The sequence below is a fragment of the Taudactylus pleione genome, unplaced genomic scaffold, assembly GCF_031769625.1.
Source record: "Taudactylus pleione unplaced genomic scaffold, aTauple2 ptg000638l, whole genome shotgun sequence".
NCBI lineage: Eukaryota > Metazoa > Chordata > Amphibia > Anura > Myobatrachidae > Taudactylus > Taudactylus pleione.
This window is the reverse complement of record NW_028285040.1, coordinates 3012829-3040003: the sequence shown is the minus strand read 5'-3', so window position 1 is coordinate 3040003 and position 27175 is coordinate 3012829. Positions and strand designations below refer to the sequence as shown.

General features: G+C 46.7%; 1 protein-coding gene across 1 annotated transcript; it reads left to right on the top strand.

Annotated features, from left to right (window-relative positions):
* LOC148479089 (NELL2-interacting cell ontogeny regulator 1-like) lies at positions 1-27175 on the top strand. Its single transcript, XM_088454966.1, has 4 exons — positions 1-100; positions 12954-13104; positions 22327-22415; positions 24440-27175. Exons 2-4 carry the CDS (start codon positions 12981-12983, stop codon positions 24509-24511), a joined length of 285 nt encoding a protein of 94 aa, XP_088311092.1. The 5' UTR covers positions 1-100; positions 12954-12980; the 3' UTR covers positions 24512-27175.

Sequence of the window (27175 nt, the reverse complement as noted above, 5' to 3'; positions counted from 1 at the left end):
ACAAAAAAAAAAAAAACACTTGCTCACAAATGCTCTTCTGCTCGCAGATCGGAGCAGCCATTTCTCATACCCAGAAGACAAAAGAAAATCAAAGAACAAGGTACTCTGCATGCTGCCACTTATTGCATGAATAAATCTACTTTTATGTCACATAGAATGGTGCTTTGCTTGCCTATGTTAGTCTGCATTTTAATGCAACATGCATCTAAAGGAAATATATTTTGGAAAGTGCTTGATGTACCTGTCTTTGATGAAAGTGTCAGTTTCAATCATGAGGGTCTGTGCTGCCATTACAGACTAGAGCACATCCCTGGATGATGGAATTAGCAATATTGGCCTTTACAGGTTATATAATTAAATGTGTAATGCAATCTATATGGTGCATGTGTTATTTTGATCCTACATTGGAAATATTGACACTGTCATTTTGATTGGGGTAAGGGATGGGGGAGGATTTCAGGCCCTGTAGGATGTCAGGGGGTTAATGGGTGATTTTCTGCATTGTCTGGCTCACAAAAAGGATTGTCGCTGCAGAAAAGCCAACTCAAGTGTTATTTACTGCAATGGGTACGGTACGGTGGACTTTGCGCGCTGTGCTTTTCTCAGTTCTATGACATGTGGGTAACATTCCACTTAATTAAAATGCAATGAGGAGGTTTGCTAGATGTATTGGTGCCTGCTTTGTTAGGTCTTCATGTCTGGCTAGCAGAAGCTGGTAAATGTTTTGTTGTCGAGCCATAGAGTTGTTTCTAATTAACTGACAAAAATAAAATAGATATTATATATTTAACTATACTTCCATGTGGGTAAATAGATAGTATTATTCAGGTTTAATATCTGTATTTTTCCTTATACATAAATCTGCTAATTATTTCCATATCTCGCTGTTCTACCGTAAACTACATATTATATATGTGCATTGTTAGTTAAAACAGTCTGGGTTTCCAGATATAAAATTGTGGTTGTCTCTGGATCAAAGATAATCCAGTTTACTTTACAAGGGCAACAACCCCCAACATCCTCGTGTTATGTCACTTGAACAGAACAGTTAAAATGACACTTTATATCAATTTGATCAATGCAGACATTACTGATCACAATGGTGTTATTTCATTTATTTTGTAGCGGCATTTGTATAAAGTCGCAGGCGGGCGACTGCCAAAAGACACTGCCGGATCAGGCCCTTAATCTTGTTTCCTTTGCTGGGGCCCTCTATAACACGTTATTCAACTACTTACACTTTGGGCCTGATTCAGACCCGCTCGCGAGTGCTGAGCGCTCGCAAGCGGGTCGATGTTGGGCCAGTGCGCATGCGCACGACGGACCCAGCTCCGTCGCGCGCATGCGCGAGACCCGGATAGCGACGGGCAAGCCATCGCTATGGGTCTCGCTACAAAGGGGGCGTGCTGTCGATGGTGAGTGACAGCACGCCCCCTTTGGTGGGCATGCCGGGGGCGTGGTTGGCCAGACGGAGGTGTTCCCATGGGAACGCCTACCGTCTGGGGCTGGCCCCACTGACATCACTAGTGATGTCAGTGGGAGTGCTTTTGGCTCTGATAGAGCCAAAAGCACTCCAGGGCTTGCGGCAGACGAGACCCTACCACAAGGGTCTCGTCGCAAGCCCGATGGTCGCGATGGTCTTGACCATCACAACCATCTTTTTGGCCACTCGCTATAGCTGTGGGTGGTCACCCACAGCTATGCGAGCGGCCAGGAGGCCGCTCTAAAATTAGATAGGACGGCCCTGATTCAGAGCGAGCGCTCTGTCAGAGCGTCCGGCTCTGAATCAGGGCCTTAATCCTCAGAACCTCAGGTTACCGCTCCCTGGGTCACTCTTTTCATTTGACAACATTTTAAAGTTGGTCATCCAAGGTCAGTGTGGCACAACTGAGCTAAATCAGTTTGGCCACCAGCAGGGGCATAGCCAGAACTTTGTGGGCCCCGTAGCAATTTTAAAGGGGCTCCTTCCCAATGCTCTTTGAGAAACAGTTCGTTCCATCATGGTTGTTCATTTTATGCCCCATAATATTGCCCTAGTTTATGTTATGCCCCATAGAAGTTCCCTAGATCACATTATACCACATAGTACCACCAGTTCATATTATGCCACATTGCATTCTCCCCAGTTCGCAATATGGTACATTGCAGTGCCTCTAGTTCACATTATGCCACACAGTGCCTCTAGTTCACATTATGCCACACAGTGCCTCTAGTTCACATTATGCCACATAGTGCCTCTAGTTCACATTATGCCACACAGTGCCTCTAGTTCACATTATGCCACACGGTGCCTCTAGTTCACATTATGCCACACGGTGCCTCTAGTTCACATTATGCCACACAGTGCCTCTAGTTCACATTATGCCACACAGTGCCTCTAGTTCACATTATGCCACACAGTGCCTCTAGTTCACATTATGCCACACAGTGCCTCTAGTTCACATTATGCCACACAGTGCCTCTAGTTCACATTATGCTACACAGTGCCTCTAGTTCACATTATGACGCACAGTGCCTCTAGTTCACATTATGCCACACGGTGCCTCTAGTTCACATTATGCCACACAGTGCCTCTAGTTCACATTATGCCACACAGTGCCTCTAGGTCACATTATGCCACACAGTGCTTCTAGTTCACATTATGCCACACAGTGCCTCTAGTTCACATTATGCCACACAGTGCCTCTAGTTCACATTATGCCACACGGTGCCTCTAGTTCACATTATGCCACACAGTGCCTCTAGTTCACATTATTCCACAAGGTGCCTCTAGTTCACATTATGCCACACAGTGCCTCTAGTTCACATTATGCCACACAGTGCCTCTAGTTCACATTATGCCACACAGTGCCTCTAGGTCACATTATGCCACACAGTGCCTCGAGTTCACATTATGCCGCACAGCTGACAGGGACCAACCAGCTTCTACCTGGGGGGGATACTTCCTAAAGCAGGACAAGCACACTGTCCCTATTTCAAAGCTCGATTCCCACCCCCTAGCTTTACGAAGACTGTAAACAAGGAGAAGCCTACTCTCTGTCAGTGCTGGGGGTTACTGACTAGCTCAGTTGTGACTGAGGCCCCCATTTATTAACGAGTTTTATCACCAAAACGAGTGATAAATGTCACTGTGTATGATAAATGGTGCTCCAGTCAATCAGCTCCCAACTGTCATTGTTCTCTCATTTTGATAAAACTCGTTAATAAATGAGGCCCAGTGTGAAACAGGATTGTTGGAGAGGGATCATATCAATGTGAAGCTTTACTGACGAGTTCCCCTTTTCAGGTCCGGGCAATGGGTGACCCCAATTTCTTATCAGGGAATTTCGGGAACTTGGTAGACATCTATATGAGCTGGCCCCAGGACCCCTTATGCCTCTGGGTCCCACATCAATGGCACCCTTTGCATCCACTATAGCTACTCCCATGGCCACCAGGGTTTGCAGCCAAACCTCAGAGATCTTATGTGGCTCATTTATCACAAGGAGTGATAAAACTCTTTGTGTATGATAATGGTGCTCCAGCCAATCAGCTCCCAACTGTCATCTGAAATGAAACAGCAGGTGCACTTTATAGATAGAGGCTGCCCAATGTGAATACTTATATATATATATAAAAAGTGTGTCTGCGCCAGTAAACACACTAAAACTTCCCAAAAGCTGTTCAAAACAACTTATTTCTCACAGTACCAATGCAACTGCAATTTCAATAAAAAGGTACATTTAGAACACACATAATAAATCACTTGATATCATTCAATAAAAAAGTAGCAAAAAGTATTAAGCTTATAGTAGCAGCCTCATATGCAGTGGCGTAACTACTGCTCCCTCCGACTTCCGGGTCCCGCAGGGCACTATGGGAGTGACGTCATGACGTCACTCCCATAGTGCCGAGGAGCGGACGCCAGGGGTGGAGCTCAAGAGTGAGCTCCATCTTCCGGGTCCCGCAGAGCACTATGGGAGTGACGTCATGACGTCACTCCCATAGTGCCGAGGAACGGACGCCGGGGTATGGGCGGCAGCAGCACTGGAGCGGGTATAAAGGTAAGTGTTTTTTTTTGGTTTCGTTTTTTTGTGTGTTTGTGTGCGCGCGGGGGGGGGGGAGCAACTACAGGGGGCAACTACAGGGAGCTCACTACTGGGGGCAACTACAGGGGGCTCACTACTGGGGGCAACTACAGGGGGCTCACTAGGGGCAACTACAGGGGCCTCACTATTGGGATCAACTAGGTGCAACTAGAGTGGGCTGACTACTGGTTGCAACTACAGGGGGCTCACCACTGGGGGCAACCACAGGGGGCTCACTACTGGGGGCAACTACAAGGGGGAACTACAGGGGGCTCACTACAGGGGGCAACTACTGGGCACAACTACATGGGGCACTACTAAAATGGGCACAACTACAGGGGGCACTACTAGAAGGGGCACAACTACAGGGGGCACTACTTGAAGGGGCACAACTACAAAGGGCACTGCATATGGGCACAATTACAGGGGGCCCTGCATAATGGGCACTACTACAGGGGGCATTGCATAAGGGGCACTATTATAGGGTGGCATGTGTAAGGGGCATTGCTGTGTGGCATAATGTGTTGTAAGGGGCATTCCGGTGTGGCACACTGTGTTGTAAGTGGCATTACTTAGTGTGTCATAATCTGTAAGGCACGTTGCTGTATCATGTAACCACACACCTTAAACGTCGTCTTTGGGTGTGTTTGATCTTTGGGCGGGGGGGGGAGTTGGGCGGGAGGGGGGTGTCTGAAACTTTTTTGGCATGGGGGGGCAAAATTTATAGTTACGCCACTGCTCAAATGCACATAGTAATCGGAAAAAACGGCCAATATTGAAGAGATGAAGGGCAAAATTTACTAAGCGGCGGATTGACGACGGTTTCTATTCTATTCTAAACCCTGGGGGTTTGGTGGCGGTTTTGCAGCAGTTTCTAAATGGCAGCCCTGTATTATAAAATGTGTTTTGACTGTGGTTTGGCAGCGGTTTTGCTATCTGCAGATTTACTAAGGCCAAAACCGCTGCAAAACTGCCATCAAAACACATTTTAGAATAGAATAGAACAGGGCTGTCATTTAGAAACCGCTGCAAAACCGCCACCAAACCGCCGAGGTTTAGAATAGAATAGAAACCGCCACCAAACCACCGCTTAGTCCTTATTGACTATATTGCAGAGAGATAATAATCATCAGTCCACTATGTGGAATATAGAGTATACAGCGGTAAATACCATATAATCTTGTGCTGTGGTGCAGCGTTATTACCAGCGTGCTGCTTGTTAGTGTAACGCAGTTCCTCTACAGTTCCTGTTGGCCAGGTCTCACCCCAGGTACGTTCTCCGTTCGGCCACTCCGGACCGTGTCCTTTGGGGGATAGTATTAGTTGTTTCCTAGCCGCAGGGCTGTAACTAGGGTAGTGTGACCAGTGCCATGGCACAGGGCACCACAGGGCAGGGGGTGCTGTTTGGGCATGCCAATTTTCCTGTTTATTATCATTCCCACTTGTAGCTTCTTCTTCTTTTATCCCCAGCATCTCCTGGCCTCCCCTGGCCCTTCCCCATGAGGCCATGGCCCTTTTTCAGGTGCACTATCTATGTCCCTATTTACAAAATGGGGGATGGGGAGGGGGGTTCCAATGCTCTCTATGGCACAGGGCGCCAAAAAGTCTAGCTACGGCTCTGCCTAGCCTCAATCAGCTCCGTCTCCTGGAAAGGGGCAGTCTGTGTCTATAAATCACAAGTGCACTTGATAGCACATCCGCTAGGTCCCGCTCTGTGGTCACCGCTCTGAGTCCACAGCCGAATAAGGTGCAAAAAGTATATTTAGAGAGAGGAGGCTGCAAAAATCAGTCTATATTAGACCCCCTTGATGCGTTCTCCCCTCCCACAGAGGTTTTTATCAAAAGGCAGTAGTGTGTCTCCTCACAGATGGCTTTTCATTTAAGTAAAAGAGAACCTACCAAGTGAGGTCTCACACACCCAGGGCCGGACTGGCCATCGGGCACTTCTGGCATCTGCCCCCTTGATTTAGCCACGTCCCCTTCACACGCGAGTGCAGGGCGGACTGCCAGGGCTGATATACAGCCTCAGTCCGTCCCTGCACACACCTATTGTATCTTATTATCACATACAAACATGAAAACAGCTTTTGGGAACAATTTAAAACTATATAACCCATTATTAACACCCATGTAAAAGGATTGCATTATATATATATATATATATATATATATATATATATTATAATGAAAATAAAATTAAACAGTCTTAAATAACAATAATGGCTCCTTCATATCAGTCATTCACCTTGTCTCTCAAACTCCCGACCCACATAAAAAAATCCTTAGACATTAAATCGGATATCCAATCAAAAAATTATACCGGGTTTCCAAATAAAAAAATATTATAGTGATAATATTATTAATCAGTGTTCTCCACATAAATTTTTTCCAGTCGGGTAGCATCAAGAAATAGCTGGGTGTGGGCCTTCGCAATAATAAAATGTTTTAAACCCAGACCTTATAATGATTTCATCTTGAGATAACATTTTATGTATTAACTCTCCTTTTTTTCTTAGAGGCCCAGTCATCTGCAACTTTTTCAAAGTCTGTAGGATCTGGTTCCTCTAGTGAAATCAGCATCAGGTTATTTAGTGCTGGCACCACAGAATGTATTTTTTTATACAGCTACTGTACACAGATACTGGCCCAACTTGCAGGCTCCCAGATACTGGCCTCACAGATTTTTTTTTCAGTTCCTACACAGAGAGAGTGGACGCAGGACTACACTCTTTAATGTGTTCAAGCGACTGTTCCGGCCCGAACAGCACACCCTTGCTTTTATTGAAGGGGAAAGATCTCTGCCCTCCAGCCTGACACCACCCTGTACTGTGATGGACAACCCGGCACTTCCCCCCGCCCCGATGCCGCATCCCCTGCCCGGCACTTCCCCCCGTGCCAATGCCGCGTCCCCTGCCCAGCACTTCCCTGTCCCAATGCGGCATCCCCTGCCCGGCACTTTCCCCCGCCCCAATCCGGAGTCCTCTGCCCGGAACTTTCCCTCTGCCCCAATGCCACATCCCGTCACACAGAACCCTCAGTAATGTGTCCTTATTGCCGGGGGACACGGAGCCTCCGATGTGAAGAGCATGTGACATCGGCGCAGCTTGGCATCACATCTGGCTTCCATGTCCGTGGCAACAAGGGCATGTTGAGGGTGACCGGGCGACAGGGGACGCGGCACATTGTGGCGGGGCCCGGGCGGTAGCTGTTTCTTGCGCCCGCAACAAACAGCCTGGGGAGAACACTGATTAATTTACAACCCCCAATAAATGTATTAATTATCCAACCCTAAGCCCCACTCATTAGTGTTATGGGTCCCAGCCAGAATAAGCCCTCTAGAAATCAATTTCTACCATTTCTTTGAGACCCTCTGGATTCACAGTATGCAGAGTGCACATCCAGAAAGCCTCATGAACACAAAGTCTATGAAATCTGTATCCCCCCTATAGGTGTGGGTGCAATATGCTCTATACCCTCAATTTTGAGCTGGTAACAACGCTGCATCACAGCACGCGATTAAATGGTAATTACCGCTGTATACTCTCTGCAATATAATCAATAAGGACTTCATCTCTTATAAATCCTTTGAATATTGGCCGTTTTTTCATATTACTATGTGCATATGAGGCTGCTATTATAAGCTTAATACTTTTTGCTACATTTTTATAGAATGATATCAAGTGATTTATTATGTGTGTTCGTAAAGTATATTTTTTATTGAAATTGCAGTTGGATTTGTACTGTGAGAAATAAATTGTTTTACACAGCTTTTGGGAATTTTTTTTCGATATTTCTACCCAACTGTCATCTGTTTGAAAAATGACAGTTGGGAGCTGATTGGCTGGAGCACCATTTATCATACGCAACAAGTTTTATCATTTGTTGTTGTTTCTTAGAACCCAGCCGCAATCAATTTCAGAACCCACCATCTGGCCACCAAATAATAGAAATCCCAAATAATAAAACGGGAGCGCTGGGGATCAGTGTCACCTTTTATGAAACCATTTAAAGCATGTAGCATACCCTTATTAAATAATCGGAGAGAACAACAATACTGCCAACGTTTAACCCCATAGTCAGTCGTGGCAAAAGAAAAAATCAATATATTTTAAAATATTAAGAGATAGGCTTATTAAATATATTTGTATAGGATAATTGATTTTAGTTCAATCTATGTAATAACATGCAGCAGTTGAGTAAAACCTATATAAAGCCAGTTGTAGTAAAGTAAAAAAGCAATCATGCTTGGCATGAATTCAGTACATATTGGAGCAAATTCACCGGATCTTTCCTGCAGATTCCCCTTACATCTCTCCGCCGCCTTGTGCGTTCCTCATGCAAGTAAAGTTTAATGTATAGAGCTGAAGCACCACATATTGTTTCATTTAACATATACAGGGGGAGATGTATTAACGGCAAAATGCGGTAAAACCCCCGAAAATGCCGTTTTCGGGGGTTTTACCGCATTCCCCGTATGTATTAAGCAGCAGAATGCGCTGCATTCTGCTGCTTCGCGTCGCTAGGTAACGCCACCTTCAGGTGGCATTACCCAATAGAAGCCTATGGGCTTCTAAGCGCGACGCTCGGGGCTGGGAGGGATCCAATAGGATCCCTCCCATGAGCCCCCACGGCCCGCTTCCTTCTGCGCATGCGCAGAAGGACTTCTGGGTGTTTAACCCGGAAGTCCCTCTGCCCGCCAGCATCGCAAAGGACAGCTCTCATCGAGAGAGCTGTCCTTTGCGAAATCCTTGGTACATACCGCGGTAATGAACCGCGGTATGTACGCGAAGTCGGGGGGGGATGTACCGCAACGGCGATGTCGCCGTTAATACATCTCCCTTACATTTTTTTTAAAATCGGTACTTAATTTGTAGATTAAAAAGAGTGGAACTCAAAAATGTAGGACATATCCTGGGAGGACACTGAAAATTACACGTAAGCGTTAAAGACATTGGGACTAGAATAGCTGCATTCAGGTGCGTTCCATCGCAAATTAAAACCTGTATGTTATAAATTTACGTCATTGTCAGGTGAGTCTTGGGGTATATTAACTAACCAGCCACGATTAGCGGCTTTGGCTGATACAGTTAAAAACGGCAATAGAAAAAATATTCTAAGCGAGCCTGATTTAGATTTGATATCTATTGCTGCTTTAAATCTATTGGTCAAAGGTGCTGATGAAGGCCATCCGCTGGTATATTCTGTAGATGGGCTACTGTAAGTAGAATGTGAGGTAACACAGTGAGCCGTAATACCTCTTATATCTCTGAAGCTCTACTGCTACTGCGCAACATACCCAATAAATTGTCGAAGGGCACCTACCCACTGGTGCTGCATTCGCATTAGTGCAAAAAAATCACATGTAAGCTCCATGGGCCAGAGATGGACGCACGTTGGACATATTTTACTCTCAATAAACCACCTGTAAAAATAACAGATTTATAACCATATGCTGAGTCACAAGATACGTCTAGTTCTGCAAATGTAGCACGGGCAGCAGGTTTAGGTACTTCCTACCGCACATACGCATATACGCACAACAAGGACACAAGCACAAGGTTTGGTCCTTTCAAACATTTGATTTAATAGCAACAAACACATTCACTAATAGGCAGGGATGTTTTTCCTAGAGACAATGGAGCCCTTCTGCAGTGGTTGGCGCTGCCATCTTTATGTCAATATTCGTAAAAATGGCGCATGCGCACTAGAGAGCAAAGATTCTGACAGAGTGCCAGAGACATTTCTGTCTGCTGTGTCAGCGCCATCTTTCTGAATACCTCATGAAAAGATGGTGTCACCGGGAGCACTTATAGGGCGGGGGAGGTCTGCTGCATGGACGCCCTGGCGGCGGGCGCATGTGCAGAGACATCGTACACCCCTAACAGTGCATGTTTTCCAATTTTCCTAGTTGGTGCACAGGTGTGTTCATTACTGTCTGACATGTTAAAAGATCCACAGATAGTGCTAATTATATCATTTGTGATACTGAGGAAAACAAAACATGCAGCGCGATTGTACTATATACTACAGCATTTCAATTGCGGTCATGGTGTGGGCTGGGGAGAGGGGTTTCCAGGCAACCAGAAACCCCCTCCTGCATTTGCCTGTGGGGACAGTAGAGGTATAATGGATCTGGATCTATGTAGCATGGGTTCACACCCTGCACCCATGCTATATATACCAGGGAATCCGTGCACAGGCCATATATGTATGAGTGCAGCATTCATCCTGGCGATGTCTCCAGATACAGATTCTCCAAATTTGTCTTTGCAAACTTTTTTCAATGTGACCTTTGCAAACGGATTCTGGCTCCATACACTGATATTTGCAGTCAATTTTAATTTGCTGAAACATCTCATTGATCTCTATGGATGTGTGTCCTGGAGTGCGATAGGACCAGACAGGAATGTAGTGAATTTACTGACGGCCAGGATGCCGGCCGTCGGAATCCCAATGTTGAAAGCCCAACTCGGGATTAAAGATAGGCGTCGAAATACAGACGCCTATCTTTAGCCCGACACCGAAATCCTGACAGCTGGCGTCCTAAACGAAGGTAAGAGGGGACAGGTTAGCATTAGCCGTGGCAGGGGGGTGTTAGGTTAAGGCACCCCCAGGGGGAAATAAGGGTTAGACACCCCCCGGGAAGGTTAGGCTCCAGGGAGGGAGGTTAGGGTTAGGCCCCCGGAATGGTTAGGTTTAGGGTGCGGGAAGGGGGGGTTAGGGACCAATGGAGGGAGATTAGGGTTAAGTACCCCCAGGGGGAAATAAGGGTTAGGCACCCCCCCGGGAAGGTTAGGCTCCAGGGAGGGAGGTTAGGGTTAGGCCCCCGGGACGGTTAGTTTTAGGGTGCGGGAAGGGGGGGTTAGGGACCAATGGAGGGAGATTAGAGTTAAGCACCACCAGGGGGAGGTTAGGGTTAGGCACCACTAAGGGAGGGTTAGGGTAGGGAGAGGGGAGGGTTAATATACTTATGAGCCCCTGTTGGGTTAGGTTTAGTGTGTGGAAAGGGGGGGTTAGGGATGGGCACCACCGGGGGGAGGCTAGGGTTAGGCACCACTAAGGGAGGGTTAGGGTAGGGAGAGGGGAGGGTTAATATACTTATGAGCCCCTGTTGGGTTAGGTTTAGTGTGTGGGACGGTGGGGTTAGGGATGGGCACCACCGGGGGGAGGTTAGGGTTAGGCACCACTAAGGGAGTGGGAATACATAGGTTAGGTACGTAGGGCCTGAGTCACAGGCAATCCGCTCGCACTGCCGATGTTCACGTAGTTGAATGCTCATTTGCAACTGCGCATATGCAGAAAGTTCTGAAAAGCCCATATGGCGCATGCGTTGCTCAGAGCTTATGCACAAAGGTGCTGTGGCCATCGGGACAGTATCAGAAATCTAGGGGTAAAGCGATGGGCGTTCCTGGGTGGCGGCTAGTAGTGAACGCAAAAATGGTCCATTTAGTGGGCATGTAATGGGAGTGTCGCGGGAGTGTCAATATAAGCGTATGTGTTCCCAGACGCACAGCCGCAGTCATTAGGAGGCCATGGTCAGACGGAGGCTCTGCACCTGCCGCAGGGCTCTCGCAAGTGTCAATGGTACGACCGATGGTGGTGTATAAGGATGCACCAATCAATATTACACCGTGCACGGGCGCGAAGAGTGGGCATCTTGGTCCTTGCACATTCGGCGGGACAGATGTACACCAGGGAAGGAGTTTGTGCGCCATTTGCTTAAACTCGCAGTCGGTGGCTTGCCAATAAACGTTGCTGCGTTGGCTTTTGCGTGCGTCTCTGAACCATTCCCATATTATCCATCAGGACCCATTACACACTTTGGGGCTGATGTGAAGTGGAACGAACGCCCAGGTGCGTGAATCTGCGCTGTCCCAGTTATTCTCCAGAAATATTACAGGGAAAACATTAAGGGGCCTATTCATCATTACTAAAAACTTGATGGAGGTAATTAGGTTTATAAATCGCATGAAGTTCTACCTAATTACCAGAGGAATTCATCATTCCTCCTCCCCATAAGTATCTATTCCGAAAAGCTCTAACTTAACCCAGCTGGAATCAGTGCTGCGCTTGCACTGATACATCCGTATAAGCAACGCATGCGCAGCACTGCCTACAGCTGTGGTAATTGTGTGCCCCCCCAGTCCCACACCTACCTGGCCGCTGCAGCCGCCTCCACCTTCGGCTGCTGCTCTGACACTGTGATCTCCCTGCAGAACACAGTAAATTTTAGAAAAAAAAAAGTTTTTTTTTTTTCTTCTAAACTTTACTGTATTCTGCCGGGAGAACACAGTGTCAGAGCAGCAGCCGGAGCCTGAGAATCGAGCAGAATGATGGAGCGATTCTAGCTATTATCTTCTAGAAGGTTCTAGTTAAATGTTAAGTAGAATCTGATTGGTAGCTATGGGCAACATCTCTTCTAAAACTCACTTCTAAAAACTCTCACTTTAGTAAATTTACCCCCTGGTCTCTATGTGGTGGTGGGAACAAGATGTGTATTCCTGCCCCAGCTGCACACATCCACACACCTGCTACAGTAAAGGCCCCCATACATCAGAGATTGATTGCAGCAATCGTGCAATTTGCAATCGATTGTGTATAAAAATCGTTCCCTTGTTCAATCGATTGCAGATTGCAGAATTGCCACAATCGATTGAAAAAGGGAAAGATTTTTATACACAATCGATTGCAAATTGCACGATTGCTGCAATCAATCTCTGATGTATGGGGGCCTTAACTGTGCCCACTGGCCTTGCACTCTACACACATCATAAATGGAGGTCAGGAAGCCACTGAGCTACTAATCATAACCCCATAATAACGCAGCTTCTGTTTGTTCTCTTGCTCTCAGTGTTTAACGAGATAAATCATTCTGTTTCTTTGTAGGGGGAATAGAAGGACAGACGTTGTACAATGTTTTATAGAAGCACAAGGACCTGCATCTACTCCCTGCTCCTCCTGGTGATAACCATGGGTCTGCCGTTCATGAAGCTTGTCCTAGCAGAGGAAGTGACCGGCACCACTATCCCACCAGAGAGTAAGCCATCATATTGTGTCACTTCATTCTCTGTTTTCATTTAATGTTCTAGTAGCATATTATAGGAAACAAATCCTTCCCTACCGGGCAGTGCATGCTTCCTTGGCCTCCTCACAGGGGAACAAGTCGGTCACCTGAGAATGGAACATGGCAGTGATTCTCAATTTATGTTTAACTTTAGATTAGGACCATTCAAGAACATGACATCCACAGATTCGCCCATTTTATATAGACCTAAAATGATTTAGGTCAGAACAAAATGGAGCAGGTACAGAAATCAGGACTGGGAAAGGCATGAAGGAAATGCAGGGGTCTGAAAAGAAAGATACTTTATTAGTAACTAGTATGTGAGAGGGGATGGATACCGGATGCCAGCGCTTGGGATACCGGTGGTCAGAATCCTCCCAACAGGGTTAGAATTCCGACACTTGTCGGTCAGTATTCTTACCCTCCCCCTCTCCATACCCTAACCCTCCCCCCTTAGTGCCTAACCCTAAACCTAACCCTCCCCCCTTAGTGCCTAACCCTAAACCTAACCCTCCCCCTCTCCCTACCCTAACCCTCCCCCCTTAGTGCCTAACCCTAAACCTAACCCTCCCCCCTTAGTGCCTAACCCTAAACCTAACCCTCCCCCCTTAGTGCCTAACCCAAAACCTAACCCTCCCCCTCTCCCTACCCTAACCCTCCCCCCTTAGTGCCTAACCCTAAACCTAACCCTCCCCCCTTAGTGCCTAACCATAAACCTAACCCTCCCCCCTTAGTGCCTAACCCAAAACCTAACCCTCCCCCCTTAGTACCTAACCCTAAACCTAACCCTCCCCCTCTCCCTACCCTAACCCTCCCCCCTTAGTGCCTAACCCTAAACCTAACCCTCCCCCCTTAGTGCCTAACCCAAAACCTAACCCTCCCCCCTTAGTACCTAACCCTAAACCTAACCCTCCACCCTTAGTGCCTAACCCTAAACCTAACCGTTCCCCCTTAGTGCCTAACCCTAAACCTAACCCTCCCCCCGTAGTGCCTAACCCTAAACCTAACCCTCCCCTTTAGTGCCTAACCCTAAACCTAACCCTCCCCCCTTAGTACCTAACCCTAAACCTAACCCTCCCCCCTTAGTGCCTAACTCAAAACCTAACCCTCCCCCCTTAGTACCTAACCCTAACCGTTCCCCCTTAGTGCCTAACCCTAAACCTAACCCTCCCCTTTAGTGCCTAACCCAAAACCTAACCGTTCCCCCTTAGTGCCTAACCCTAAACCTAACCCTCCCCTTTAGTGCCTAACCCAAAACCTAACCCTCCCCCCTTAGTGCCTAACCCTAAACCTAACCCTCCCCCTTTAGTGCCTAACCCTAAACCTAACCCTCCCCCTTTAGTGCCTAACCCTAAACCTAACCCTCCCCTTTAGTGCCTAACCCTAAACCTAACCCTCCCCCCTTAGTGCCTAACCCTAAACCTAACCCTTCCCCCTTAATGCCTAACCCTAAACCTAACCCTCCCCCCTTAGTGCCTAACCCTAACCTAACCCTCCCCCCTTAGTGCCTAACCCTCCTGCCAGCTTTCCTCCGGGATTCCTGCGGTCGAGATATTGTCCACATCCCTGTGGGAGACATTTATGAAAACTGGTGTACAGAAAAAAGGTTCTGTAACCCACAGCAACCATGTTTCATACTTATTATACTAATGTTTAGAAAATACAAACAAATACCAATTTGGCTGCTATGGTTAACACCAGCTTATCTCTATAAAGATAGGATGATTACTGCGCTTGGTATTGAATTGTATTTGAGTTATATTAATAACCAATGTATAGAAAACTATACATAAATAAGTATATATACTGTGTATATGTATATATATATATATATATATATATATATATATATATATTTGTTCTCTATTAGTAAACAGGTGGGTTGCTTAATTTCTCCAATAATGGTTTTATTACTAAAACCATTGACACATACTAAAAATTCAACACATAACAAATAACTTCACATGTATAGCAGCATATTTCATAAGGTATGCAGTCGGGAAACCGGCTGCCTTAATACCGACAGCCAGCTTCCTTGCTGCTTTATCCCGGCGTGGGATAAATGGCCGGCGTGTATATCTAGACGCCTGTCATTTACCCGACGCCGGGAGACCGGCGCCCGGCATCCCGATCGAAGGGATGCCGGGGGCGCCATGAGCGGACAGCCGCGGGGGGGGAGGGTTAGGTTTAGGGCACCCGGGGGGGACTTAGGGTTAAGCACCCCCTGGGAGGGTTAGGGTTAGGCTAGGGAAGGGGGGGTTAGGGTTAGGCACCCCCGGGGGGGGAGGGTTAGGCACCCCCCTGGGTGGGAAAGGAGGGGGTTAGGAGGGTTAGGTTTAGGCAGTGGGAAAGGAGGGGGTTAGGGTTAGGCACTTAGAGGGGGATTAGGGTTAGGCACGGGGGGAGGTTAGGGTTAGGCACCCCTAAGGAGGGTTAGGGGGTTAAGTTAGGTTAGTTTATACTCACCTTAGGGACGATCGGGATTTCCAGCGCTGTCGGGCTTCCGCTGCCGGGCTCTGCTGATCTGTCGGGCTGCCGCTGCCGGGAATCGAACTGCCGGCCATGCGGCAGCCGGGATTCCATACCGATTCCTTTCATAATACACATGTATAGTTGTAAAAACCACAGTAGCTTCAAAAAAGATATGAATTATCTATTTTCTATTGGTTGGAATCCAAACCACACAAGAAGGTTACTTTGTTCTTATAAATAGGTCCACAATTGTGTTGTTAGTTGTCTATTTAGTAAACATGAGCCAATTAGTAGCCAGTTCAGTGTCCTCACTTAAAAAGCATGCAAGCTGGTTAATTATACCCCTGACCTGGGATTTTGAACACTGGTCCAACCCAGCTACGACCCGAGTCAGACCCCTTTGACACTGCACCTTCAACCCAGGTTATTCCCGGGTTGGCCCAGTTCACAATGAACCCAGGTCAGCCCTGTAAAGCCCTATGAATATCATTAAAAGTTTACTTTTTCAGGCTTACAAAGATAAGATGGCAAAAGGGAACAAAAGTGAGGGGTGGGGGGGCTGCTCCCAGCATTGCAGGAATCATGGCTGATGGAACTGTAGCCCTGAGTTCATGAGTGTTTGTGCTTTACTGCTATATGATTCAGCCAGTGAGAGCATGATGCAGCTTCTGACAGCATAGTGTACAGTTCACTTCTTCATCACTCCAATGAGCCATCACTGTAATGACAGTAGTGGTATTATTATTTCAGACTGCGGGAATGCTGCCTCTGCTGTTTTCTGCAGTGTGCTGCCTGTGTGTCTGGCTGCTGACATCATCAAGTGAGACTCATCCAATCAGCTGTGTTTGCTGAGTCCCGGGTTGGATAACCCGGGTAGGGCCTGTTCACACTGCACTACGACCTGGGTCGGTCCAGTGTTCAACCCTGGTTGATTGCAGGGTTGAAATGCCGGGTTGTTTGACCCGGGAATTTTTCTAGTGGCGCGTTCACACTGCACTTCGACCCGGCAATATCCCGAGTTACTTTTGCAATGTGAAAGGGGTATTAGTAAGCAGCCGTTAGTATGCAATTCTTGAACATAGGTGTCTCTGCATTACTCTGTATGAGCCGGTGTCCTTTTGCACACAATTGTATATAATGATGAAGAAGAAGAATGGACCATTGAAAATGCGTGGCCACACAGAGGTCCATTTACCGGGTACTCCTCTCCCTACAGGGAACCATGGCTGGAGGTAGGATTGAAGCTTACGGCAGTGTGCAGCGGCTGCTACAATATCTGGGTGAGTCACAGCATAAATCGGAGCGGTGGCAGAAACCAAGAATATATGGAGGATGACGTCAATGCGTTTTGTCCCGTGATTGACCGGGACTTTCTCAAGACTGGCTTGAGAAAGTCCCAGTCATTCACAGGATGAACCACGTTGACTCTGTGACACACCCAGATATATGTGCCGAGCTGCCGGGAACAGATTGTAGAAGCTGCTGCATGCTGCCATAAACTTCACCCCTACCTCCAGCCGCGGCTCCTTGTGGGGAGAGGAGCACCCGGCTCATAAAGATTGAGGTAATCTAACTACCAGGAGTGTTATCAGAAAGTTATAAGTGTAAAGAGCAAAGTCACCTTTTGTGTGGTTTGGATTGCAAGTAATGCAATAGAATATAGGGGTTGGCTATGAAATCCCTGCTGTCGGGATGCCGCTGATCAGAATACCGACAGCAGCATCCCAACACCCTGACACCCATAGGGAAGATAGGTAAGTATTTTTCTAACTCCTACCCTAACCCTCCCTCCCCGGTGCCTAACCTTAACCTCCCCCCTAGTGCCTAAACCTAACCTCCCCCTCCCCGCACCCTAAACCGAACACCCCCTCTCTGGTGCCTAAACCTAACCTCCCCCTAGAGCCTAAACCTAACCTCCCCCTCCCCGCACCCTAATCCTAACACTCCCTACCTGGTGTCTAACCCTAACCCTCCCCCTAGTGCCTAACCCTAACCCCGCTACCTAACCCTAATCCTAACACTCCCTGCCTGGTGTCTAACCCTAATTCTCCCCCTAATGCCTAACCCTAACCTCCCCCTAACACCCCATACTTACCTTCGAGATACTGGTGCCGGGATCCCGACCTGTCGGGATTTCAAAACCGGTGTTCAAACCGTCGGCATCCCGCACGCTGGGATGCCGACCACATCCTGAAAATGGATTCTTCATATCTTTTTTGAAGCTACTGTGGTTTTTACAACTATACATGTGTATTATGAAATATGCTGCTCTACATGTGAAGTTATTTGTTATGTGTTGAATTTTTAGTTTGTGTTTATGCTTTTAGTAATAAAACCATTGTTGTTGAAATTAAACAAGCCTCCTGTTTATTAATAGAGAGCAAACATATATATACTTATTTATGTATATTTTTCTATACATTGGTTATTGATATAAATTAAATACTACTCAAATATCAAGCACAGTAATCATCCTATTTTTATTCTTTGTTTGAGATTATGGGCCTCATTCAGAGGCGGACGGAGGATGCAAGCGGTCGCTCAGAAACTGGGCGGCCACTTGCATCCTGACCGCCCGCCTCTGTTGCTGTCGTTAGGCTGTGGGTTAACACCCACAGCTCTAACGACCGCTCGGGTGATGACCATCGCGACCATCGGGGCTTACGACGAGACCCTAGGGTAGGGTCTCACTTGTCGTAAGCCCTGGAGAGCTTCTGGCTCTGTCAGAGCCGGAAGCTCTCCACTGACATCACTTGTGATGTCAGTGGGGCCTCCCCCAAATGGTAGGCGTTCCCATGGGAACGCCTCCGTTTGGGCTGCCACCCCCCCGGCCCGCCTTCCAAACGGGGCGAGCTGTCAATAAACATCGACAGCTCGCCCCCTTTGGAAGGAGACCCGCTACGACCAGCGCTGTCGGTCGTAGCGGGTCTCACGCATGCGCACGAGGGAGCCGGCTCCCTCATGCGCATGCGCACTAGACAAACATCGAGGCGGCCGTGCGGTCGTAGACCGTACGGCCGCCTCTGAATACAGCCCTATATCTCTAGGGTCTTAACTAGACCTTAATTACTTGCAGCAGGTTTTGAATATATACTGTATATATTATTATTATTATCCTTTATTTATATGGCACCACAAGTGTTTCGCAGTGCCTTACATGGTACATAGAACTAGTAAGTGAACAAGAAACAAGTAACTTACAGTACATTACAGTGCAAGACAAGGACACGATTTATATACATTGCTGCAATAGCGATTAAAGCACTCCCAATATGCAGCAGGGAGTTGGCAGTCACGTGTTAGGTGCCCTTATGCGGAGTAAAGAGTAGAAGAAAATGTAAAGAGAAGCACATGAGGGAAGAGGTCCCTGCTCGTGAGAGCTTACATTCTAAAGGGGAGGGGCAGACAGACAGGCGTGACACAGAAGGGGGAAGATAGGGAGGAAAGAGCATGAAGTGGATTAGGATGAGAGCTGGAAGGCCTTGATGAAGTAGTGGGTCTTGAGAGCCCGTTTGAAGATTAGTAGAGAGTTGGAGAGTCTGATATGGAGAGGGAGAGCATTCCAAAGGTAGGGAGCAGCACGGGCAAAATCTTGGATGCGGGAGTGGGAGGAAGTAATCAGTTGGCAAGAGATGCGGCATGCATTTGTTGAGCGAAGTGGATGGGCAGGAGTGTGAAGGGAGAGAAGGTCAGAAATGTATGAGCGAGAAGATTTGGTGAGGGCTTTGTAGGTGAGTGTAAGAACCTTGAATTGGCATCTGAAGGGGAAGGGGAGCCAGTGTAGGGCTTGAAGGAGAGGGGAGGCAGATGTAGAATGTCTGGAAAGGAAGATGAGCTGAGCAACAGCATTGAGAACAGATTGTAGTGGAGAGAGGTGAGAGACTGGGAGGCCAGCTAGGAGAAGGTTACAGTAGTCCTATCTGGAAATGACCAGTGAGTGAATGAGGGTTTTAGTGGCATACTGGGTGAGAAAGGGTCTAATCCTCAAGATATTTTTTAGGTGGAAACGGCTGGACTGCGAGAGGTGCTGAATGTGTGGTTTAAAGGAGAGGGAGGAGTCTAGGATAACTCCAAGACAGAGCACTTTGGGGCTAGAGGAGATAGTTGTGCCATCAATAGATAGATAATGAAATTGTGGGAAGTGAGGTAGTGGAAGAGGGTGGGAAGATGATCAGCTCAGTCTTAGACATGTTAAGTTTAAGAAAGCGCTGGGACATCCATGAAGAGACAGCAGAGAGACAGCTGGAGATATGGGTAAGGAGCGAGGGGGAGAGCTCAGGGGTGGAAAGGTAAATTTGAGTATCATCAGCATAGAGATGATATTGGAGGTTAAAGGAGTTTATGAGTTCACCTAAAGAGGATGTATATAGGGAGAACAGCAGAGGTCCAAGAACAGAACCTTGGGGAACTGCTACTGTTAGTGGAAGTGGGGGGGAAGAGGAGTCATGAGAGGACACAGAGAATGAATGATCAGAGAGGTAGGAGGAAAGCCAGGAGAGGGCAGTGCCACATAAACCAAGAGAGTGAAGGATTTGCAGGAGGAGAGGGTGGTCTACAGTGTCAAATGCAGCAGAGAGGTCAAGGAGAATGAGCAGAGAGTAGTGGCCCTTGGATTTAGCAGCAAGTAGGTCGTTGCTGACTTTTGTGAGGGCAGTTTCAGTGGAGTGGAGAGAACAGAAGCCAGATTGAAATGAGTCAAGGAGGGAGTGGGAGGAAAGAAAGGTATTAAGGTGGTTGTAAACAATCCGCTCAAGGAGCTTGGAAGCAAAAGGGAGGAGAGAGATTGGTCTGTAGTTGGAGAGTATGTTAGGATCAAGGGTGTTTTTTTAAGAATGGGGGAGACAAGGGCATGTTTGAATGCAGAAGAGACAGTGCCAGATGATAGGGAGAGATTGAGGAGGTGAGCAAGATGGGAACAGGCAGAAGGAGATAGGTAACAGAGGAGACGGAAAGGGATAGGGTCAAGAGGGGACGTGGAAGGAGGGAAGGACCTGATGAGGGCCATGACTTCCTCTCCAGAAACAAGGGAGAAGGATGTCAGAGTTGGTGAGACAGAAGGGGAGGGTTGGTCAGGGAAAGGAGGGGGAGGAGTGCTGAGGGTCTGATGGAATATGATGTCCTCATGTATGGAGTCTATTTTAGATGTAAAGTAGGTGGCAAAGTCAAGGGCAGCGAGCGAGGAGGGGAGGCGAGGAGGGGAAGGGCAGAGGAGGGAGCTGAACGTGCCAAAGAGACACCGGGGGTTTGAGGACTGGGAGGAGATGAAGTTCTTGAAATATGTTTGTTTGGAGAGGGACAGGGCAGCACTGTAGGATGAGAGAATAAATTTGAAATGGAGGAAGTCAGCCTTAGAGCGTGATTTTCTCCACTGACGCTCAGCAATTCTTGAACACTTTTGCAGGTACCTGGTGCATTTGGAATGCCAGGGTTGTGGTGTGAATCTGCGAGGTTGAGTAGTTATTGCCGGAGCAACAGAGTCAAGAGCAGAAGTAAGGGAGGAATTGTACAAGGAAGTAGCTTGTTCAGGACAGGAGAGAGAAGGGATAGGTGAAAGAAGCGAGTCCAGCAGAGAGGAAAAAGCAACAGTGTCAATAGCCTCAATGTTACGCTTAGTAATGGTAGCCTTAGGAGGTAAAGGAGGGGAAGGAGAGAGGGATAGGTTAAAAGAGAGAAGGTGATGGTCAGAGAGGGGGAATGGGGAATTAGAGTAATCAGAGATATCACAACGGTGAGTAAAGACCAGGTCAAGTGAGTGCCCACTCACATGGGAGGGTGATGAGGTCCATTGGGCGAGACCAAATGAAGAGGTGAGGGTAAGGAGTTTAGCTGTAGAGGATTCTGTAGGAATGTCAATAGGAATATTAAAATCACCTAGGATAATGGATGGAAGATCTGAGGAGAGAAAGTGAGGGAGCCAGGAAGTGAAGTTGTCAAGGAATTTGGAGGGAGAGCCAGGGGGACGGTAAATGACAGCGACTCTGAGGTTTACTGGTTGGAAGAGGCGTATAGCATGAACCTCAAATGTGGGGAATGTAAGAGATGGTTCAGAGGGTATTAGCTGGTAGGAATAACTGGTGGATAGAAGGACCCCAACACCACCACCATGGCGACCCCCAGGCCGGGGGGTGTGGGAGAAGGTGAGTGATATATATATATATATATATACACACACTATACAACAAGAGCGCAAGGAATTGCAGTGGCTCACTGCTCAGTTTGTTCACCACCTTATCTTCGTCTGGTTTTATCTCTGTGTGACTCATTTTCATTGTTAATGTGAGAAATACGCCAGTTAGCGTAGCATATTTACAAGTAAATCGCTCTGCGCATGCCCAGAAAACAGTGTGAATGTGCAGATGTGCAAGACACTGGCACTAATGCCAGCTTGTGCCTACTTTACCAGTTACAGTAGCCTTTGTACCATGTACTTTAAGATGAATAAAAATAAATACATATTGCAAACAATTCATTGTTTCATGTATTTGCATCTATATCTGAGTACAGTTCATTATAATTACCCTTTCACTTATTTGGGGATTAACAGACGACTGCCATTGAGACTTTCAAAGAAAGCAAAGTTCTAGGAATTGGAAGGATAATTGCTGATAGTTACCACTAGAATTAAAGCTGTCATCATCCTCCAGCTATACCTAGAAGTTGGAATCTGCACTAATCAAGAGCCACATAACTGTATGACAATGTAAATTCACTTTACGTTCCCAGGTCGCCCCTGTGTGGATTGCCATGCCTTTGAATTTATGCAGAGAGCACTACAAGACCTCAAAAAGACAGCTTACAACCTGGACTCACGGGTATGTGCTGTAGACGATTGTTTATAAAGGCAATATCTTCTGTTAAGTCACTTGTAAATACCAGCACATTCAGGGCTGTATTGCCGATAAATGCACTCATCGTTTTCATAAAATGCCTAGAACATACTTTCCTACTGTTGCGGAATGGCCTCAAAGCCCCCGAAAATCGTCATGGCTCTCCTGGGCGCTCAGAAGAGTGGGCAAGTCTCCCGGAATCTGCTGCCCCCCCCCCACCTGCAACTGCCCACTTACCGAGTGAAAGTGGGCAGTCCGGGAGGCCGATGACGCAATTCATGCTGAATCACGTCATCATGGCCCCGCAATCACTTCACAATGATGGTAATTGCGGCATTGTGTAGCAGGGGGCGAGGCCACAATCATCGCACTCATGGGTCCACTCATTTTCCAGCAACACGCTCCCACTCACCCCTTGCTGAGCCGACCTGCATTCCCCTTCCCGGAGGGGCAGCCACAAAGTCGGCAAGTATGGCCTAAAAGCAATCACTATTCTCATTACAGGCAAATGATCAGAAATTGTGGGGCCCAGTGAGATGAAAATGAAACATGCGGGACCCTCTCCCCCCAACCCTCTCTGATACAGGTATGCAGTCGGGAAGCCGGCGGACCTAATCACGACAGCGGGCTTCCCGACTGTCATATCCCGGCAAGGGTCTAAAGACAGGCATCGATATGCCGATGCCTGTCATTAGACATACGCCGGGAGACCGGCGCCCGGCTTACCGATAGAAGGGACGCCGGGCGCCGAGCGCGGATAGCTGCGGGGGGGGGAGGGTTAGGTTTAGGGTTCCCGGGGGGACCTAGGGCTAGGCACCCCCGCGGGAGCTTAGGTTTAGGCTATGGGAAGGGGGGGTTAGGGTTGGGCACCCCAGGGGGGAGGTTAGGGTTAGGCACCCCCAGGGGGGCTTAGGTTTAGGTAGCGGGGAAGAGGGGGTTAGGTTTAGGCACTTAGAGGGGGGGTTAGGTACTGGGGGGGAGGTTAGGGTTAGGCACCCCTAAGGGAGGGTTAGGGGGTAGAATTAGGTTAGTTAATATTTACCTGAGGACGATCGGGATTTCCGCTGCTGCCGGGATGCTGGTGTCGGGATTCCATGCGTGCGGTGGTAAATCATACTGATTCCCTGATACAGACATCCACACTGACACAGACAGGCCTCAGATACAGATAGACTGGAGACTGACATTGTGAGAACATCATGCAGGAATATGGCTCTATCAGTAAAGTATCTGCCTGCGGCTTATGCAGGAAGAAGAACTCCAGGTTAGTTCATTTTTCTGGGGGAAAAGAGGCTGTGTAAAGTCTTCCGCACAATTGAATTACCTTCCACATTACTGACTAGTGAGTTGTATAGGAAGTGGCCATTTTAGTGGAGACCAAACATTTACTGAGACCTATGTAGACACTTCCGCCACTATAGCTTCAGGCTTGGAGACAAACTGATGCTACAATTAATCACCAACTTATGAGTGAGGGAGTAAAATTCAGTGTATGGTTGGACGGGATCATTAGTGCTGGTATGTCTGTCCATTGGGTGGGTGCCGTGCACGCCTGCCACTCCTGCCAGCAGCAAATGCCGGGTTACAGGTGGGGGACTGGCAGTAGAAAACTCTAACTTTTATTTGTTCTAGACATACCCCTGGGGAGCAGCCATACCCCCTCAGTGATACATACCCCTCCCCTTCATGACATGGCCACACCCCCTGTCCCAGTCTTCGTTAATCTAGTCATAGTTTGATTTAAATTGTTATAAGACATGCTCTTTTCTGTGACATTACACATTTATTGGGGTATATTTACTAAAGTGCGGGTTTTTTTTAGAAGTGGTGTTGTTGTCCATAGCAACCAATCAGAGTCTACATTTATCTAGCACCTTCTAGAAGATAATAGCTAGAATCTTTATGGTTGCTATGGGCAACAACTCCACATACATCATAGACAGCAATGTAGATTTTTCTAGCTTTTATTTTAATTTGTTAATAACATCTGCTCTCTCTCTCTCTTTAAGACGGAGACACTTCTCCTTAAGGTGGAGCGAAGAACTCTGTGTGACTGCATATCTATGGAGGGGCTGAGCTGAAGATGAGAGACCTCGGGAAGGGACATCCACCTTAACTCTTCTGCTTCTGGATAGGGTATTGCAAAACATTGCTATTGCAATGTGGAGCAGCTCCCTCCGGCAGCGCAAGTGTTAAACGCAACTCATATTATGAATACACATGACAAATCCATCTTGACACTGAATGTGCATGTGTGCGAGGAGGAATTTGCGTGGGAGAAATTCTTTTAAAATAATGAATAGGATTTTATTTTTATTGTATTCATTTTGCTTTTTAGTTATTTAAGTCACAGATTTGATTACAGGTGCATAAACTTGACCCATCTTCTACGTCGCTGCTCCACATTCAAAACACTTTATTTTACTAAACAGTCGGCAGCCATTGGCCAATACAACTAAACCTTCCAAAACCTTATCGCCTGATGTTTGCAGAACCACTCCATTATTATTACGTAATGGTAGATTGAGGAGCAAACACCTATTGTATTTGTTTTTACGTTGATGTCTGCGTGTAAGCAACTTTGTAATGCAATGCAACAGCCAATCACGGTGTCAGAATGTTCCCAGGACTAAAGCGTCCTGTAGCCGATCAGAACACAAAGGTACATCATCGGATAGCCAATCAAAGCAATACAGGTATAGAGGTCTATTATTTTAATACACTCAGTAAAAAAAAAAATGGGTTACGATTTTGAGCAATATTTTTACTTATAAAAATGCGATTATTATTGAATACATCAGCCCCTATATCGCAAAGGTTACCATACAGGACTGCAAAGTGTAATCGGAACAGCGACAAAATATATGTGAAAAACTTGTATTTGAAAAAAGTTTGAAAGGAACCTACAGCAATAATAATAACAATAAGTAGACTATAAGTTTTTGCAGTACTCTAGAGAAGTGTTGTCTATTGATTCTTTGGCGTCTTACTATACCATTTAAAAGCACAGAAAACTATACATTCTATGAGGCTGATTCAGAGGTGGTCGCAGTTTGGATTCTTTCGCAACTGGACGACATTTTTGTCTAATGCACATTCGTCCGAGCAGCACTTGTGCATGCGCCATGAAGGTTTCCCGACAGCGGTCGCAGTGTGGATTTAGAGGCAGTTTGATTGACAGCCAGCGACCACATGGGGGAGGTGATGGGGAGTTGAAAATAAGAGGCAGGCATGTCACGACCGTTTTGGGGGCATGTCACAGCCAGCCACCGCGTCTCGGGACACAGTGGTTCTAGTCCCCGCATCTCAGTAGCGACGGACATTCTGAGTAACCATATTGTTGCTGAGAGGTTTGAAGGTGCAACAGATGTTCCCGATGTTCGTTCCGATGCTGAGTCTTCAGACGCAAGCTGCAGATTTGAGAAGTTGTTGGTGGGGCGACGCCTGCGGCATTTGCATACCTTCTCAGATCTGCCGAGACCGAAGATGTCGCACAGACACGATTTGCGTCCATCTCTGCGTCTCAGCCTCTATGCCTGTGCAGATTCAATAGTCAGATATGATTTTCCTATATTGACAGATCTCAGCATTGCATGTAACAGGGCTTTTTTCTTTCTACAATATTATCTTTGCAGATGTGCTACAAAATGTCGACATTCAGGTTGTCAACATAGACATTATGTGGACATGTGACGTGCTGACATTCACAATGTCGACAGCCGGCATGTCAACATAGCGTTTTTCATGCATTTAAAACTGTAATGCTATCCCTAACGGCAGCCAAACCCTAACTCTTATGTAAGCTGTCAACATTAAGTCTGTCGACATGCGCAATGTAGACATTATATCAGTGTCGACATTCAGACTATGAAGACATTCTGGTGCCGACACTCTGAATGTGGACATCTTGACTACAGTACAGTACATACCATCTTTGCATTTCCATGAAATTTATTTAAAATATAGGAAGAGCATGATGACTATTTTGCAGTCACACCTGTGCAGATTGGAACAGACACATATATTTTGGTTAACTTTACATAAAATGGAGATGTTTAGTGTTTCTTATTGTGTTTTTAACAACATTCTTCTCGTTATGGTATTTTGTAGTCTTCATTCTGACTTATCTCATTGTACACTCAGCTTGTTTAGGGTTGGTTACTCACTGGCGTTATATAATTGGTGCATTGGTAATCTGCCATTGTTCTTGTTCAAGGGGGAGCAGGAGCCAATGGAAGACTCTTTATTAACTCTTGCAGTGAAAGCAAATAAATTAGCGGACAGCGCCCAAAGATGGGCTACTGCCCTGGCCTGTCCCCAAGCACCGGTGGGTATAGGGTCATTGGAATTAATAGGTTCCATCCACATACATGATTTTGGACACTAGTGAGGTAAGAGCCTAAATTAGACCAATACTAACCTACTACATAAAGACGACAGATAATGATCTAGTAGCAGCATATATCAATTATCTCATCCCCGTAAACCCTACCTGTATTCCTTAATTATTATTTTTTAACTTAGATGATGCAACTATATTATGTTTTGAACAATATGCATATGCAACAAATAAACAAATTGTATTAAATAATGTTTACAACGTAGTTCCCCTGCCGTATGTCACTCACCATTCATCATACAGTATTTCTCCTCTGTAAAGACAAACATGTATTTAGTAATGCTGTGCTCTTATATGAAATAGCTAAACTATGAATTAACCAAATATAAATGATTTGAAACAAAAA

What these genes read in the sequence shown, in the direction of transcription:
- LOC148479089 (XM_088454966.1), top strand. Translation starts at nt 12,981, where the DNA reads ATGTTTTATAGAAGCACAAGGACCTGCATCTACTCCCTGCTCCTCCTG. An exon ending in CACCACTATCCCACCAGAGA is followed by an intron (nt 13,105 to 22,326) that starts GTAAGCCATCAT and finishes TTACGTTCCCAG; the next exon opens with GTCGCCCCTGTGTGGATTGC. An exon ending in CTTACAACCTGGACTCACGG is followed by an intron (nt 22,416 to 24,439) that starts GTATGTGCTGTA and finishes TCTCTCTTTAAG; the next exon opens with ACGGAGACACTTCTCCTTAA.